The sequence below is a fragment of the Berghia stephanieae genome, chromosome 7 (assembly GCF_034508935.2).
Source record: "Berghia stephanieae isolate SIO BIC M18660-M18661 chromosome 7, UCSD_Bste_1.3, whole genome shotgun sequence".
Taxonomy (NCBI): Eukaryota; Metazoa; Mollusca; class Gastropoda; order Nudibranchia; family Aeolidiidae; genus Berghia; species Berghia stephanieae.
Window position 1 is genome coordinate 45,283,506 of NC_088366.1, and position 12,500 is coordinate 45,296,005.

The 12,500-nt window shown below is 35.0% G+C and overlaps 1 protein-coding gene across 1 annotated transcript in view; it reads right to left on the minus strand.

The window, feature by feature from the left end:
• LOC144977340 (uncharacterized) overlaps positions 1-12,500 on the minus strand; it is a 41,522-nt gene that overhangs the window by 22,999 nt on the left and 6,023 nt on the right. The window contains exon 3 of the mRNA XM_078922432.1: positions 10,101-10,457. Within this exon, the coding sequence (XP_078778558.1) occupies positions 10,101-10,457 (357 nt within the window). The remainder of the gene's footprint in view (positions 1-10,100; positions 10,458-12,500) is intronic.

The following is a 12,500-nucleotide window of genomic DNA, read 5'->3' on the forward strand; positions in this document are numbered from 1 at the left end:
TATATATATATATATATATATATATATATATATATATATGTCTGTATTCATTTGTCTATCCATCTATCTATCTATCTATCTATCTATCTATCTATCTATCTATCTATCTATCTATCCACCAATCGATCGATCTATGAATCATTACATCTATCTATTTTTATACTCACTTTCTGCCCATCAAAAAAAAAAAAATCGGAGCTGCTACATAGCGCAATATCTATTAATAGTGCTCAAAGCGTAAAACTTATTCACAACGGTAGAACGATACGATTGCATTTGCTGCCTTTTTTTAAAACTATAAACGGGAGCTCATAATATCCCGAGTCAATCGAATAATCCACCAACACCGCAAGTTGACTTAAAGGGCCTTGTAATAGCACAGTTAGTTTTATGATTATTATTTTGAGAATACCCGTGTTTTCTTTGAGGCAGACGCTGGTTTTACGAGCGTGTAACCCGTTTACGGAAAACACCGATTTAAAACGATCGCCGCTCCGTGGGGGGGTTTCCCCTCTTTATTTATAAAGCTTCGGCCATGTTGGTGACGTCATCAAAGCACGGCGAGAAAGAGGCTCAAATGGTAGAAATTTAATTCCCCAAACACACCGGGGTCACTCAGGGTGATGGAGGATCTCTATCGTATTCTGACAAAACAGTATCTGTTATTTTGGCCAGAAAACTTCTGCTTCAAGTTATATCGATCGATTAAGATCCACGTGCACTTATTTGCAGGTCTGATAACCCAATTCCTTATGGGCTCATTGTTGTAATGGTAATCTAAAAAAAAATTACGTAAAATATTGTCCATTACAACAATGCTAACCTAGGCCCATTTCTGACCTGCATAAATGTACACGCCGATTAAGATGAACCCTCAAAATTTAATATATTAACTTCGGAAAACATCTTGAACTATCGATATTTGAAATGAAATCAAGTTGTGGTTTTGTTGTTGTTGTTATGGTTATGATGGTGGTCTTTTGGGGAGTTGTTTTGCTTGTATAATGTTTCTTGGTGGTATTTTTGTTTTTGCTTTTTTTTTCTGTTTGTTTGTTTTTATTTTTGTTTTGTTGTTTGTTTGGGGTTTTTTTTTGTTTTGTTTTTTGTTTGTTTGTTTGTTTGTTTTTTTGTGTTTTGGTGTTGCTTTTTTTTCTTTGTTTTGTCTTTTTTTAAACAAATTGTTCATTTGTTTCTTTTGAGGTTTAGGGGAGGGGGTGACAAAATATTTAAAAAAATATTTTGTCAGAGTATGGGGGAACGATATGTCGGACAAGTTGAGAAGAAGCTGCAGTTTTAGTAGGACAAAGTCTTTTTCTAGAGGGTGGACATTTTATATGATATTGATATGTGTCGTAGTTTGTCACATGGGTGTGTTTGGTGGGGACGACCGTGGAATATGACCGTTTAATGGGATGGGCTGCTGAGAAATGGCCCAGGAGTACCTAATGTGCTGAAAGAGAGAGAGAGAGAGAGAGAGAGAGAGAGAGAGAGAGAGAGTGTGTGTGTGTGTGTGTGTGTTTATGTGTGTGAGAGAGAGAAAGAGAGAGTGTGTGTGAGAGAGAGTGAGAGAGAGAGAGAGAGAGAGAGAGAGAGAGGGGGGGGGTATAACCCTTCTCTTATTTTTTTTTATCTTTGCCTACATTTAAATAAACAATTTGCTGACCATCCTTTCAGCTAGCGCACTGAAATGAAGATAAAAAGTTGCGAGCTATTCAAAACCCCTTTACAAATTGTTTATTTGAACGTTGTTGATTTTTTTTTTTTTGGGGGGGGGGATTTGTTGTTTTTATTTTGGTTTTTTATCTTGTTTTTTTTTCTTGTTTTTTTGTTTGTTTTTTTTTTTTGTTTTTTGTTTATGTTTTTGTTTTGTTTTGTTTGTTTTGTTGTTCTGTTGGGGGGTTTTTTCGTTTTGTTTTGTTTTGTTTTGTTTGTTTTATGTTGTTTTTTGTTTTTTTGTTTTTTTTTTTGTTTTTTTTTTTGTTTATTGGTTGTTGGTGGTTTGTTTGTTTTTTGTCTGGATGTGGGTGGTTTTTGAATTGTTAAAATAATAGTTAGACTTGCTCACAGCCCTTTGAATAAGACGCAGGTCTATCGCTTAGAACTTTCCTCCAGATCTAACAGACCCAGCTCCCCAATCATAGGTTCGTGGAAGGAACAATCATAACAATGAAAGGTGTGTGTGTGGGGGCGGGGGGGGGGGGCGTTCAAAACAAACGTTCCTGCATTCACGTCTAATGCCACCAATTTTCTTGCTTGTGTGCCCAGTGATGTTCTACCAACTAAGCTACCAATTTTGAGGCCAGTGCTCTAGCAACTGAACTATGGGAATCTCAAAAGAGTTTATGAGATTGAATGTTATTTTGCAAAATGGTGAGAAATGTTTGGAGACGAGGGGAGAATGGGTCATCTATTGAGATGAAAGAGAAACACCTCCACTCCATCATCGGAGGGAGTCAGGTGATTATAGACCTGTTTCCCAGCCAGATACCTGCCCAGGTAAGACGGGCCGTGGCGACACATCAAAGCCAAGTCGGCTCAATGTGATGTTCGATTAATATCTAAGACTGTTCTACACGATTAAGAGACACCGGTGTGACTAAAATTGTTTTGTTTTCACTTTTGTTGTTGTTGTTGTTTTTGTTGTTGTTCTTGTTGTTGTTCTTGTTGTTATGGGGTTTTTTTAATTTGATTTTTTTTTTTTTAGATTTTGTTTTCTAATATATTTTTGGGGGGTGGGGGAGTTTTTTGTTTGTTTGTGTTTTGTTTTCGGGTGTGTTTGTTAGCTTTTAATTTTTGTTGTTGTTTTCTTTGGGGGGGGGGGTGCTTTTTTTGGGGGGGGAAGAGGGGGGGAGTGGTATTTGATTTTTTGTGTTCGCCTCATTCAAAGACTTTAAGATTTGTAAGAGTGAGGTACTTTTATACTTTATACATTTAACTCAGGCAATGACATATACATCATGTACTATTCTTTTTCTATTTAATGGGTTTGGGGATCAACATTGTTACATACTGCCAATGTTAAACTTTTATCATCGAGCATAGAATTACCGGCAAATTTAAAAACGATAAAACTATTTTTTACGAGCACCTTAACAATCTTTCTTAAATTATGGGTAATTCTATTCACCATTCGCAAAAAAAAAAAAAAAAAAAAAAAAAAAAAAAAAAAAAAAAGATTCGTCTCATTATATGTTTATATTTCCACAATATTATAATAGTATAATAAGTATAACAAATGACTGCCTGTTCGTAATAAACACAAGTGTTGTAAACATGTAGTAACAAAAAGACGCCTAAGTGACTTACCTCTTGTTTTATCAAGCGCATTGGACATGGTAAAACCTTCGTAAAGTACTATATGTATGAATTTATAATGGGAATTCATATATATTTTCTTATTTTTTATCGGTAAAAGAGTATGACAGTAAAATATTATAAGCCAGTGGATTATCTATCAAACGCCTAAATGATTCAGATACGATAAGATATGCTTTTGTTTGATTTGTTTTGGGTTTGTTTTTTTTTTGGTTTTTTTTGTTGTTGTTTTTTGTTTGCTTGTTTGTTTGTTATTTGTAAGCTTCCCATTCAATTGAGTTTCAAGTGACGACAATATAAATGGATTATATATATATATATATATATATATATATATATATATATATATATATATATATATATATATATAGAGAGAGAGAGAGAGAGGAGAGAGAGAGAGAGAGAGAGGAGAGGGAGAGAGAGAGAGAGAGAGAGGGAGAGAGAGAGAGAGAGAGAGAGAGAGAGAGAGAGAGAAAGGAGAAAGAAAGAAGTCAGCTGAGGAAAAGAATTGGAGAGAGAAACATTACAGAAAGAATGACTGTGCTAAATGGCTGGTATCCATTTTAGAATTATGGCTGTATCCAACCATCAATCCTGGCCAATTTACATAAACGGAAGTGATTAAAATGGCGGTAAAATCGTGCTCACGCTGGGATCGTAGAACGAAGCCTTGTGGGTATTTCTTTTTTTTTTTTAGTTAGTCCCGGGTGATTTCGCATTCTATGTTTTATAAATATGTATCTGAATCATAAGGGTTATAAAGAAGTGAGGAGGGGAGCAAAGGGTGGGGGGGGGGGGGGGGGGGGGTGTTGGGAGGGACAAAGAGATAAGTACAGAAAAATATTTACCGAGTGATGATTCATAAAACTCCAATAAAATTGGAGAGCCATTTCAACAGAACAATGAATGGAAGGATGTTGTTGAAAATTTTGTTTTACGATTTAAAGAGTTCTTTATCAGAAATGGTATGAAAAAAAAACAACATAACACTGGTTTCCATTTAGCATTTTAAAATTTGTATTTCAAGGTCGATCCTAATAATAGATTTTTTTTAAGTAGCTCCTCGGGATCAAAAGAGCTATTGAGCTGGAGTTTATTCCCTTTTGTTTAACATAAAATGACGAATTGCTTACTACCCTTTGGAAAGGGAAGCTAGTTTATCGCAAGAAAAAAAAATCGGAACAGTGCCTGCCCTAGCTTACTTTAGACAGTGGGGTCAGAAAAAAACGAGACTAAAGGAGCAAGGTGATACCGGTCTCTTTGCTTGTAATACTGGTTCTAATCTCATTGGAAGTGTAAAACCAGTACTTCAGACGACTGGGATACGCCCATTAAGGATCTCCTGATTTCAGAGTGATGGCATCTTATTTTCTAGCCTAAATAAATGCCGGTAATCGTCAATATAGATCATCCATCCTCTTTTACGCCCCGTAATCATAAGACTCTATATTGACATCCTGCTACCAAAATAGTTATGCCACCGTGCGAGTCAGTGTTAGTTTACACACTTCCAGTGAGTTTTGAACTGGAGAGACTTTTGGGTGGATGTATGGACTATTGATGGGTAAATGGACGGTTTGATATTTGGATTGACGGTTGGATGAATAGATGAAATAGTGAATTGATGAATAGATTGATTGGTGGATGGAAGTTCTGATGTTCGGATTGATAGTTAGACGGATGGATGGATTAATGAATAGATAGATATATTGATAGATAAATGGATGCATATTATATGATTAGGAGGATCGAGTCATGATCTTTTCCTAAATAGAGTGATGAATAGATTGATGGGTAGGTTGATAGATAAATGGATGCAAATAATAAAGTTAGGAGGATTGGGGCATGATATGATCCTAAATAGATTGAAGAATAGATTGATGGGTAGGTTGATTGACTGGTTGAAAGATGGACAGCGGATTGGTGGGGGTGTAAATAGACCTATCTGTGACTAATTCTTTTTTATGGATGAATGGATGAATGGACCGCAATAATTTCAAAGTTTTTCATTCCCCATTTTCAGTAGACAGTGGTCAAAGTGGTGCGTATCCCGCATCGCAGACGCTATCCCCGCTCTACTCAAAGAGTGTATATCCCAGCAGGACCCTACCCTTTGAGGCGTTGTTAAACAACCGCTAGGAATGTTGTTTTATCGTCTAAATAGCCGTCAATATTCACGCGACATCATTTTTGGTGTCTGGCTATTTACAATGTGATGTCAATTCATTGTAATGCGTCTATTCTTACGACTTATCATCCTTGGACGCGAGCTATTCACACGATAATAAATGCATGTTTTATTCTCAAAACTTATCATACTTGGCGCATGACTATCCACACTACAATGTAATTGTTATTGTTAACATTGCTATTCACATGAAAAAAAACCGGATCGCACGCATGCGAGTTGTTTATCATTTATTCTATTCACACAATGAGAAATAATAAATAATAGAAGGGGGGAAAAAACGATTGAAAAAAAGGGGGGAATGAGGAAAGCCGGGGTGGGAGAGAGATAGAGTAGCTATTTAAACGATTCTCTTGATGATAACATATCTCTATTGTAAGACAATTTTTAAAAGCATTAATGTCTCTGGGATTAAAAAAGGGTTTTTTTTAAAGCCATAATTTCCGCTCTCCTTTCACTTTTCAATGAGATTTAATAGGATTAAATATACACGATTCGAGATTAAAAGCTGTTTATTCTTTGATAAAACATGAAACATCAAACGGTGTGATAAAATACATAAAATAGCACGAATATTAGAGATTAAGTTGACAATGATTCATATTCTAATTCATTTTGAATTTTTTATAAATTGACTTTTTCTCAAACTTAATCACTTTTTGATAATATAGATGATTATATAAAGTGCATTCATTTAATCCTGCATACAATTTCTTTCTCCAAGCTCGTTTTCGGCTTAGAAGTTGTTCGTGTTATAATCGCTTACTTTATTAAATTATATTATATGTATAATCCAAGGACAAAGCAAGCATATCACAATACCAGATACAACTACAACAACATCACATAACTCTAACAATAACAACGACAATGGTAATAATTTGGCGTACTATAATTTTAAAAAATAGTCCTTTAGAGCCGGAGTTTATCCCGGTTTCTAGAGCGTGAAACGGACAATAGCAATTTCTTGTTATAATCTGGATAGGACGTAATTTCGGTCTTATCAAACAAACCCAACTACCCAATCACTGATGAAAAAAATGTCAATGTCACCCGATATAGAACTCTTTTGCGTGTGGAGCGAGTGTGTACTCTACCAACTCAGCTATTGGGACCCCTGGTGATGAGATTACACTGTTTTAAGTTTATGGGGTACCTTAGAACCATCAGAAAAGAGAAAAAATAATTATATTTCATACCACTCAGAGTATTGTTCTATGAGACAAACAAAAAAGTATTTTTCTCTTATAGTCACTAAATAAATGACAATAAATTATGAACTTTTCTCTGAATGATGAAAATATGCAACTTATCAGGACCTGAAAGGTATCTCCTGAATTGTATTAATTGTATTAAACCATTGGAATGTCATCCATTGATAATGATAAATACAATACGATTATACAAGAGTTTTCTTCTTCTTCTTCTTCTTCTTCTTCTTCTTCTTCTTCTTCTTCTTCTTCTTCTTCTTCTTCTTCTTCTTCTTCTTCTTCTTCTTCTTCTTCTTCTTCTTCTTCTTCTTCTCCTTCTTCTTCTTCTCTTCTTCTCTCTTCTTCTTCTTCTTCTTCTCCTTCTTCTCTTCTTCTTCTTCTTCTTCTCTTCTTCTTCTTCTCTTCTTTTTTCTTCTTCTTCTTCTTCTTCTTCTTCTTCTTCTTCTTCTTCTTTCTTCTTCTTCTTCTTCTTCTTCTTCTTCTTCTTCTTCTTCTTCTTCTTCTTCTTCTTCTTCTTCTTCTTCTTCTCTCTTCTTCTTCTTCTTCTTCTTCTTCTTCTTCTTCTCTCTTCTTCTTCTTCTTCTTTCTCTTCTTCTTCTTTCTTCTTCTTCTTCTCTCTTCTTCTTCTTCTTCTTCTTCTTCTTCTTCTTCTTCTTCTTCTCTCTTCTTCTTCTCTTTTTCTTCTTCTTCTTCTTCTTCTCTTCTTCTTCTTCTTCTTCTTCTTTCCTTCTTCTTCTTCTTCTTCTTCTTCTTCTTCTTCTTCTTCTTCTTCTTCTTTCTTCTTCCTTCTTCTTCTCTTCTTCTTCTTCTTTTCTTTTTTTTGTTCTTTGCTTCTTTTTTTTTTTTTTTTTTTTGTTCTAAATTATAACACTGATATCAGATAGCTTGGGGATCCCGGTAGTTCAGTTGCTAGATCACTCGCTTCACACGCAGAGGGACCGAGTTCCATCCAGGGTGCAGTCGAGATTTTTTCCGACCCCTCTGTCCACTCGCCAGCGGTGATTGGGTAGCTGTATCTGTTAGATCTGGCGGAAAGTACTTTTGCGATAGACTAACGTCCTATCCAAAGAATAGCAAGCACTTGTTATTGTTTGTCCGTTTCACGCTGTAGAAACTGAGGATAAACTCCGGTCCCATCATGGGCCTCGTAGCTCTGGAAGACTAGTTTGTTTTTGTTTTTCTTTTTCTTTTTTTTTTTTTTTCTTTTTTTCTTTTTTTTTTTTTTTTTTTTTGAGTTTTTTTTTTTTTTGTTATTTTTTTTTTAAAAGTCAGCACAGATAGCCCCGAAACCGATTTATTAGTCTTTCATAGCTGTTTATTTTCTTTTCTTTTCTTCTTTTATTTCGTCTATATATTTTATTATATTATTAAATTCTCCATAATATCCTTCCTTCCCTTCCAAACCAATTCAATAGCATTATATTATTAAGATACAATACGTTATCACTAACAATTACAGCGTGTTATGTAATTAAAATACACACAGACAATAATAATATCTAATAGCCGTCACCACTAATCATGTTTTAATTAAATATAAATAATCTTATTAGAAGTGTCAAATCGTTTTATTTATAATCATGGAATTTATAATTTAAAAAAAAAAAAAATTTAATAGCACATCAGATTATCCGTGTCATTATTATATCACTTTAATAATACGGGGATTCAAAATAGACAATAAATGGGATTTTTTAAACTTGAAATATCACCAGGCGGAGAGAGGGGGTGTGGAAATGGGGGGGGGGGCGGAAGGTATGGGTGATAAAAAGATTATAGTAGAAGAAAAAAGAATGAGGAGAAATGAATTATATAATTATTGTGCTCTTGAATGAAAGGAAAATCAAGGGAAATAACTTTTATAATACTTAATTTCACGAATAGTCAATTCTTTTCTTCTTTTTTTTTCTTTTTTTTCACATTATCCATTTCTTTCATTTCACTTCTTTTTTCTTTTTTCTTTTAAAGAAAAGAATAGAAACGATTAATCCTATCCTCGTTATTCGTGTGTGTTTGTCTGCGTGTTTGGTTATTTATATTGTTTATTTGGATTTGTTGTTTGTTTTTGTTTTTTTTTTTTTTGTTTGTTTGTTTTGTTGTTTTGTTTTTGTTTTGTTTCTTTTGGGTTTTTTTGGTTTTGATTTTTTGGGGGTTTTTTCATGGGGGGGGGGGGGGGGGGGGGGGGGGGGGGGGGGGGGGGGGGGAGGGGGTATGTACCTGGCCATTACCAGTATTGTCTCAGCCGAAAACATTTGTAATATCGCCTAACAGGCGTCACGTCTCGTTCTAAATGTTAAGTGTTGCTGTTGGTCAGGGACCCTTTGTAAAGCGCTTTTAGCACATTTAGTGGATATTGCACTATATAAAAGCTCATGTTGACTTTGTGTTGTTTTGTTGTTTTTTTTTTTGTGTGTGTGTGTGGGGAGAGAGAGAGAGAGAGAGAGAGAGAGAGAGAGAGAGAGAGAGAGAGAGAGAGAGAGAGAGGTGTGCTTTTCTTTTTATTTTGTTTTGTTTTTTTGTTTTGTTGTTTTTTGTTTTTTTGGGGTTTTTTTTTTTTGTTTTTCCGGGTTTGGGGGGTTTGTTGTTGTTTTTGTTTGCTTGATTTCATTTGTTGTTGTTGTTGTTGTTGTTGTTGTTGTTGTTGTTGTTGTTGTTGTTGTTGTTGTTGTTGTTGTTGTTTTGCTTGCTTGCACACTATGGTGGCTTGATTTATTTATTTTATTTTCGTTTGTTTTATTCTGTTGTTCATTTCTCTGAGGGTGGCCTGAGGGAAGGGTTCAAGAAGGTCATTGGTTACTTTCTTTGTCTTCTTTTTTTTTAATAGCATTTTTAAAAAAAAATTATTGAGCAGTAAAGTTAGGTGCCCCAAACGTAAACAAAGGTCGAGAAGCACGTGGCAAACCACATGTTCCTGTCTTGACAGCTCACGTTCCAATGTAAATAATAGAAAAAAATAACCTTTAAAATTTGGCTGTTAGGTGGCAAAAGAAACACATATTCATAAATACTCGATCATGCATCAAATAATGTCTAGATATGGATATTTTATGGAACAAAAGGTAAAATTTTCTAAAATTTATCAAAAGTTACAGTCTATCTATTTTTAGACCAGAGCAAATTACTGCGCTGGTGTGAACAAAACGAGAATTATTCGGAGCCTGATTTTCATAATAATTTAGCCTTATATTATTATTTTTGCAACTGTTAGATTTTATGTAAACATATTTTCAATACTGAAAGTGTATTGCCTACAACTCAAACTACAAAATTGGGAGACCTATATTGTGCGTAAATTATTCCGGTCCCTAACGGAAGTCACTAGCAACTTGTTATTGTTTACGTTTGGGGCAGCAAACTTTACTCTTCTATACGGAAATTCAACTCACCAAAGGTGAATAAAAAGCTGATCCTTCTGTTCCTAGAGGCATGTAAGGAGGTTGTGATCCCGCCGTTCCGTATGACCCGGAAGTGCCGAATATGTTGGAGGTCAAAGGTAACCGACTGTAGGAGGAGAGGAGAGCCGAGCCGTATTGGCAGGAGCAGACGGTTTGTCCCGTGTGGGGGTCCGTCATCATCGGGCGCCCGTTCTCACAGCAATGTTGTGCTGGTTGTTGGGGTGGAGGTGGTCCTCCTTGGGGTTGTGTTTGGGGTCCGCCGGGAGCACTGGAGGTGTTGATGTTAGGGGTTCCTGGTAGGGTTTTGTTGGTGGAGGTGGACGATGGGGGTGACGGGCTGCCTGTTATCTGGTTGAAAAGAAATATTATGACAAATGTTAGTCTTTCAGAATAGTCGTAAAAGTCCAATGAGTCAGTTATTCCAGCATTATTTAGCGTTAGTTTTTTAGCATTTATATAGTACAATATCCACTAAACGTGCTCAAAGCGCTTTACAAGGGGTCCCTGACAAACGGCAACACTTAACATGTAGAAAAGGACATGGAGGCCGTTAGGCGATATTATATTTTTTTTTCCGACAGAGACAACGTTGTTGACGGCCAGATACTCATTTTACACCTGAGTACGGTGTGAGAATGTGAGTAAAGAGCCTTTTCCAGGGACCCAACTATGCGCCGAGTGAGCTCGAACCCAGGACCTTCCGATCCAAAAGCGAGTGTCATACCACTAGACCACATAGCCGTCAAAAAGAACAAAAAGAACACTAGTCATTAAATCTACCTTTGTATGTGACCAATATAATTCGCCCTCAGCAAGATTGAATAACGATCTGCTTGCCCTATGTAATTTAGTGCCATATTTTCATTTTTGACATGACTTGTTGAATTCGAGAAGCTTATATTAATACACTTCAACAGTCGTAACGTCACTTCCCTCGTAATGACGCATGGTAACTTAGTTACTGGCTCTAAACTATCGGAACAATGGCGGATACCCTAATGAAATATTTCTCTTACGATCATAAAAGCTTATCCAGAGGGGAAAAAAACTGTCATTTTCGGCAAAGCGCTTTGAGCACACTAAGAGGAAATTACCCTATATCAGAGGTCTTTCTAATTCATTCTCTTAATTTGTTCATTCAGTAATTCATTCGTTTATTATTCTGTGTTAATTTCTTCATTTACTAATTCATCAACTGAAATAGATTTTATTTCATTCATTCATTCATTGCTCATTCATTCATTCATTCTCATTCATTCATTCGTTCATTCGTTCATTCATTTATTCAATTATTTATTTGTTCTTTCATTCATTCATTTAGTCATCCATTTATTTATCTAAATATAGCAAAAGATTAAGTTAATATTCTTAAGTCGTTTAATTTCTCTCTCTCTCTCTCTCTCTCTCTCTCTCTCTCTCTCTCTCTCTCTCTCTCTCTCTCTCTCTCACTCTCTCTCTCACTCTCTCTCTCTCTCTCTCTCTCTCTTTTTTTTTTTTTTTTTAAATTTATGTATAGCGCTTTGAGAACCTATAGTGGAAAATGAGCTATATAAATTGTTGTTTATTTTACTTCGCATTCCTACACCAATTCAATCTATTCTTCCATACATAGCATTCCGATGCTCAACTCAATGTACAAAATAAATTCATAGAATTAGTAAAAAAAAAAAAAAAAAAAAATTAAAATGCCCAAAAGAAGACAACAACAAAATTGAAGAGGATGATGAAGAAGAAGAAGAAGAAGAAGAAGAAGAAGAAGAAGAAGAAGAAGAAGAAGAAGAAGAAGAAGAAGAAGAAGAAGAAGAAGAAGAAGAAGAAGAAGAAGAAGAAGAAGAAGAAGAAGAAGAAGAAGAAGAAGAAGAAGAAGAAGAAGAAGAAGAAGAAGAAGAAGAAGAAGAAAGGAACAAAATAAAAATTTTAAAAAACAAACAAAAAACATAACAAATGATAAAATTTAAAAAAAGGAATTCCAGTTCCATAATTTGCTCAATTTCCATTTTTTTCCCCCATCTATTGTAAATTATCTCACATGCAACCACTGTCCAGACCTGTCTACTTGAAAATCTAAAAATTCGTAATTTTTTTTAGAGATAAAGATTGTATCTAGTCGATATTGTTTATTTTAAAAATCAGCAATTTACCGTCACAAGGGATTAAATAACGCTGCAAATTCCTTAAAATTCTGTAGTCTTGCATCAACTTCAATTTTCAATAAGTTTGAATCATCCATGAAGACTATATAGATAATCTATCATAGATTTGTCTGATGACGATAGGAATCATCCCTGTTGTCTGAGTTGAAAAATTGAGGGAAATCTGAATCAAGAAAAAAATGCCTTCATTGGAGAGAAGTACAAAATTTTTGTTTCCAAAATAAATTTAAAAATCTAA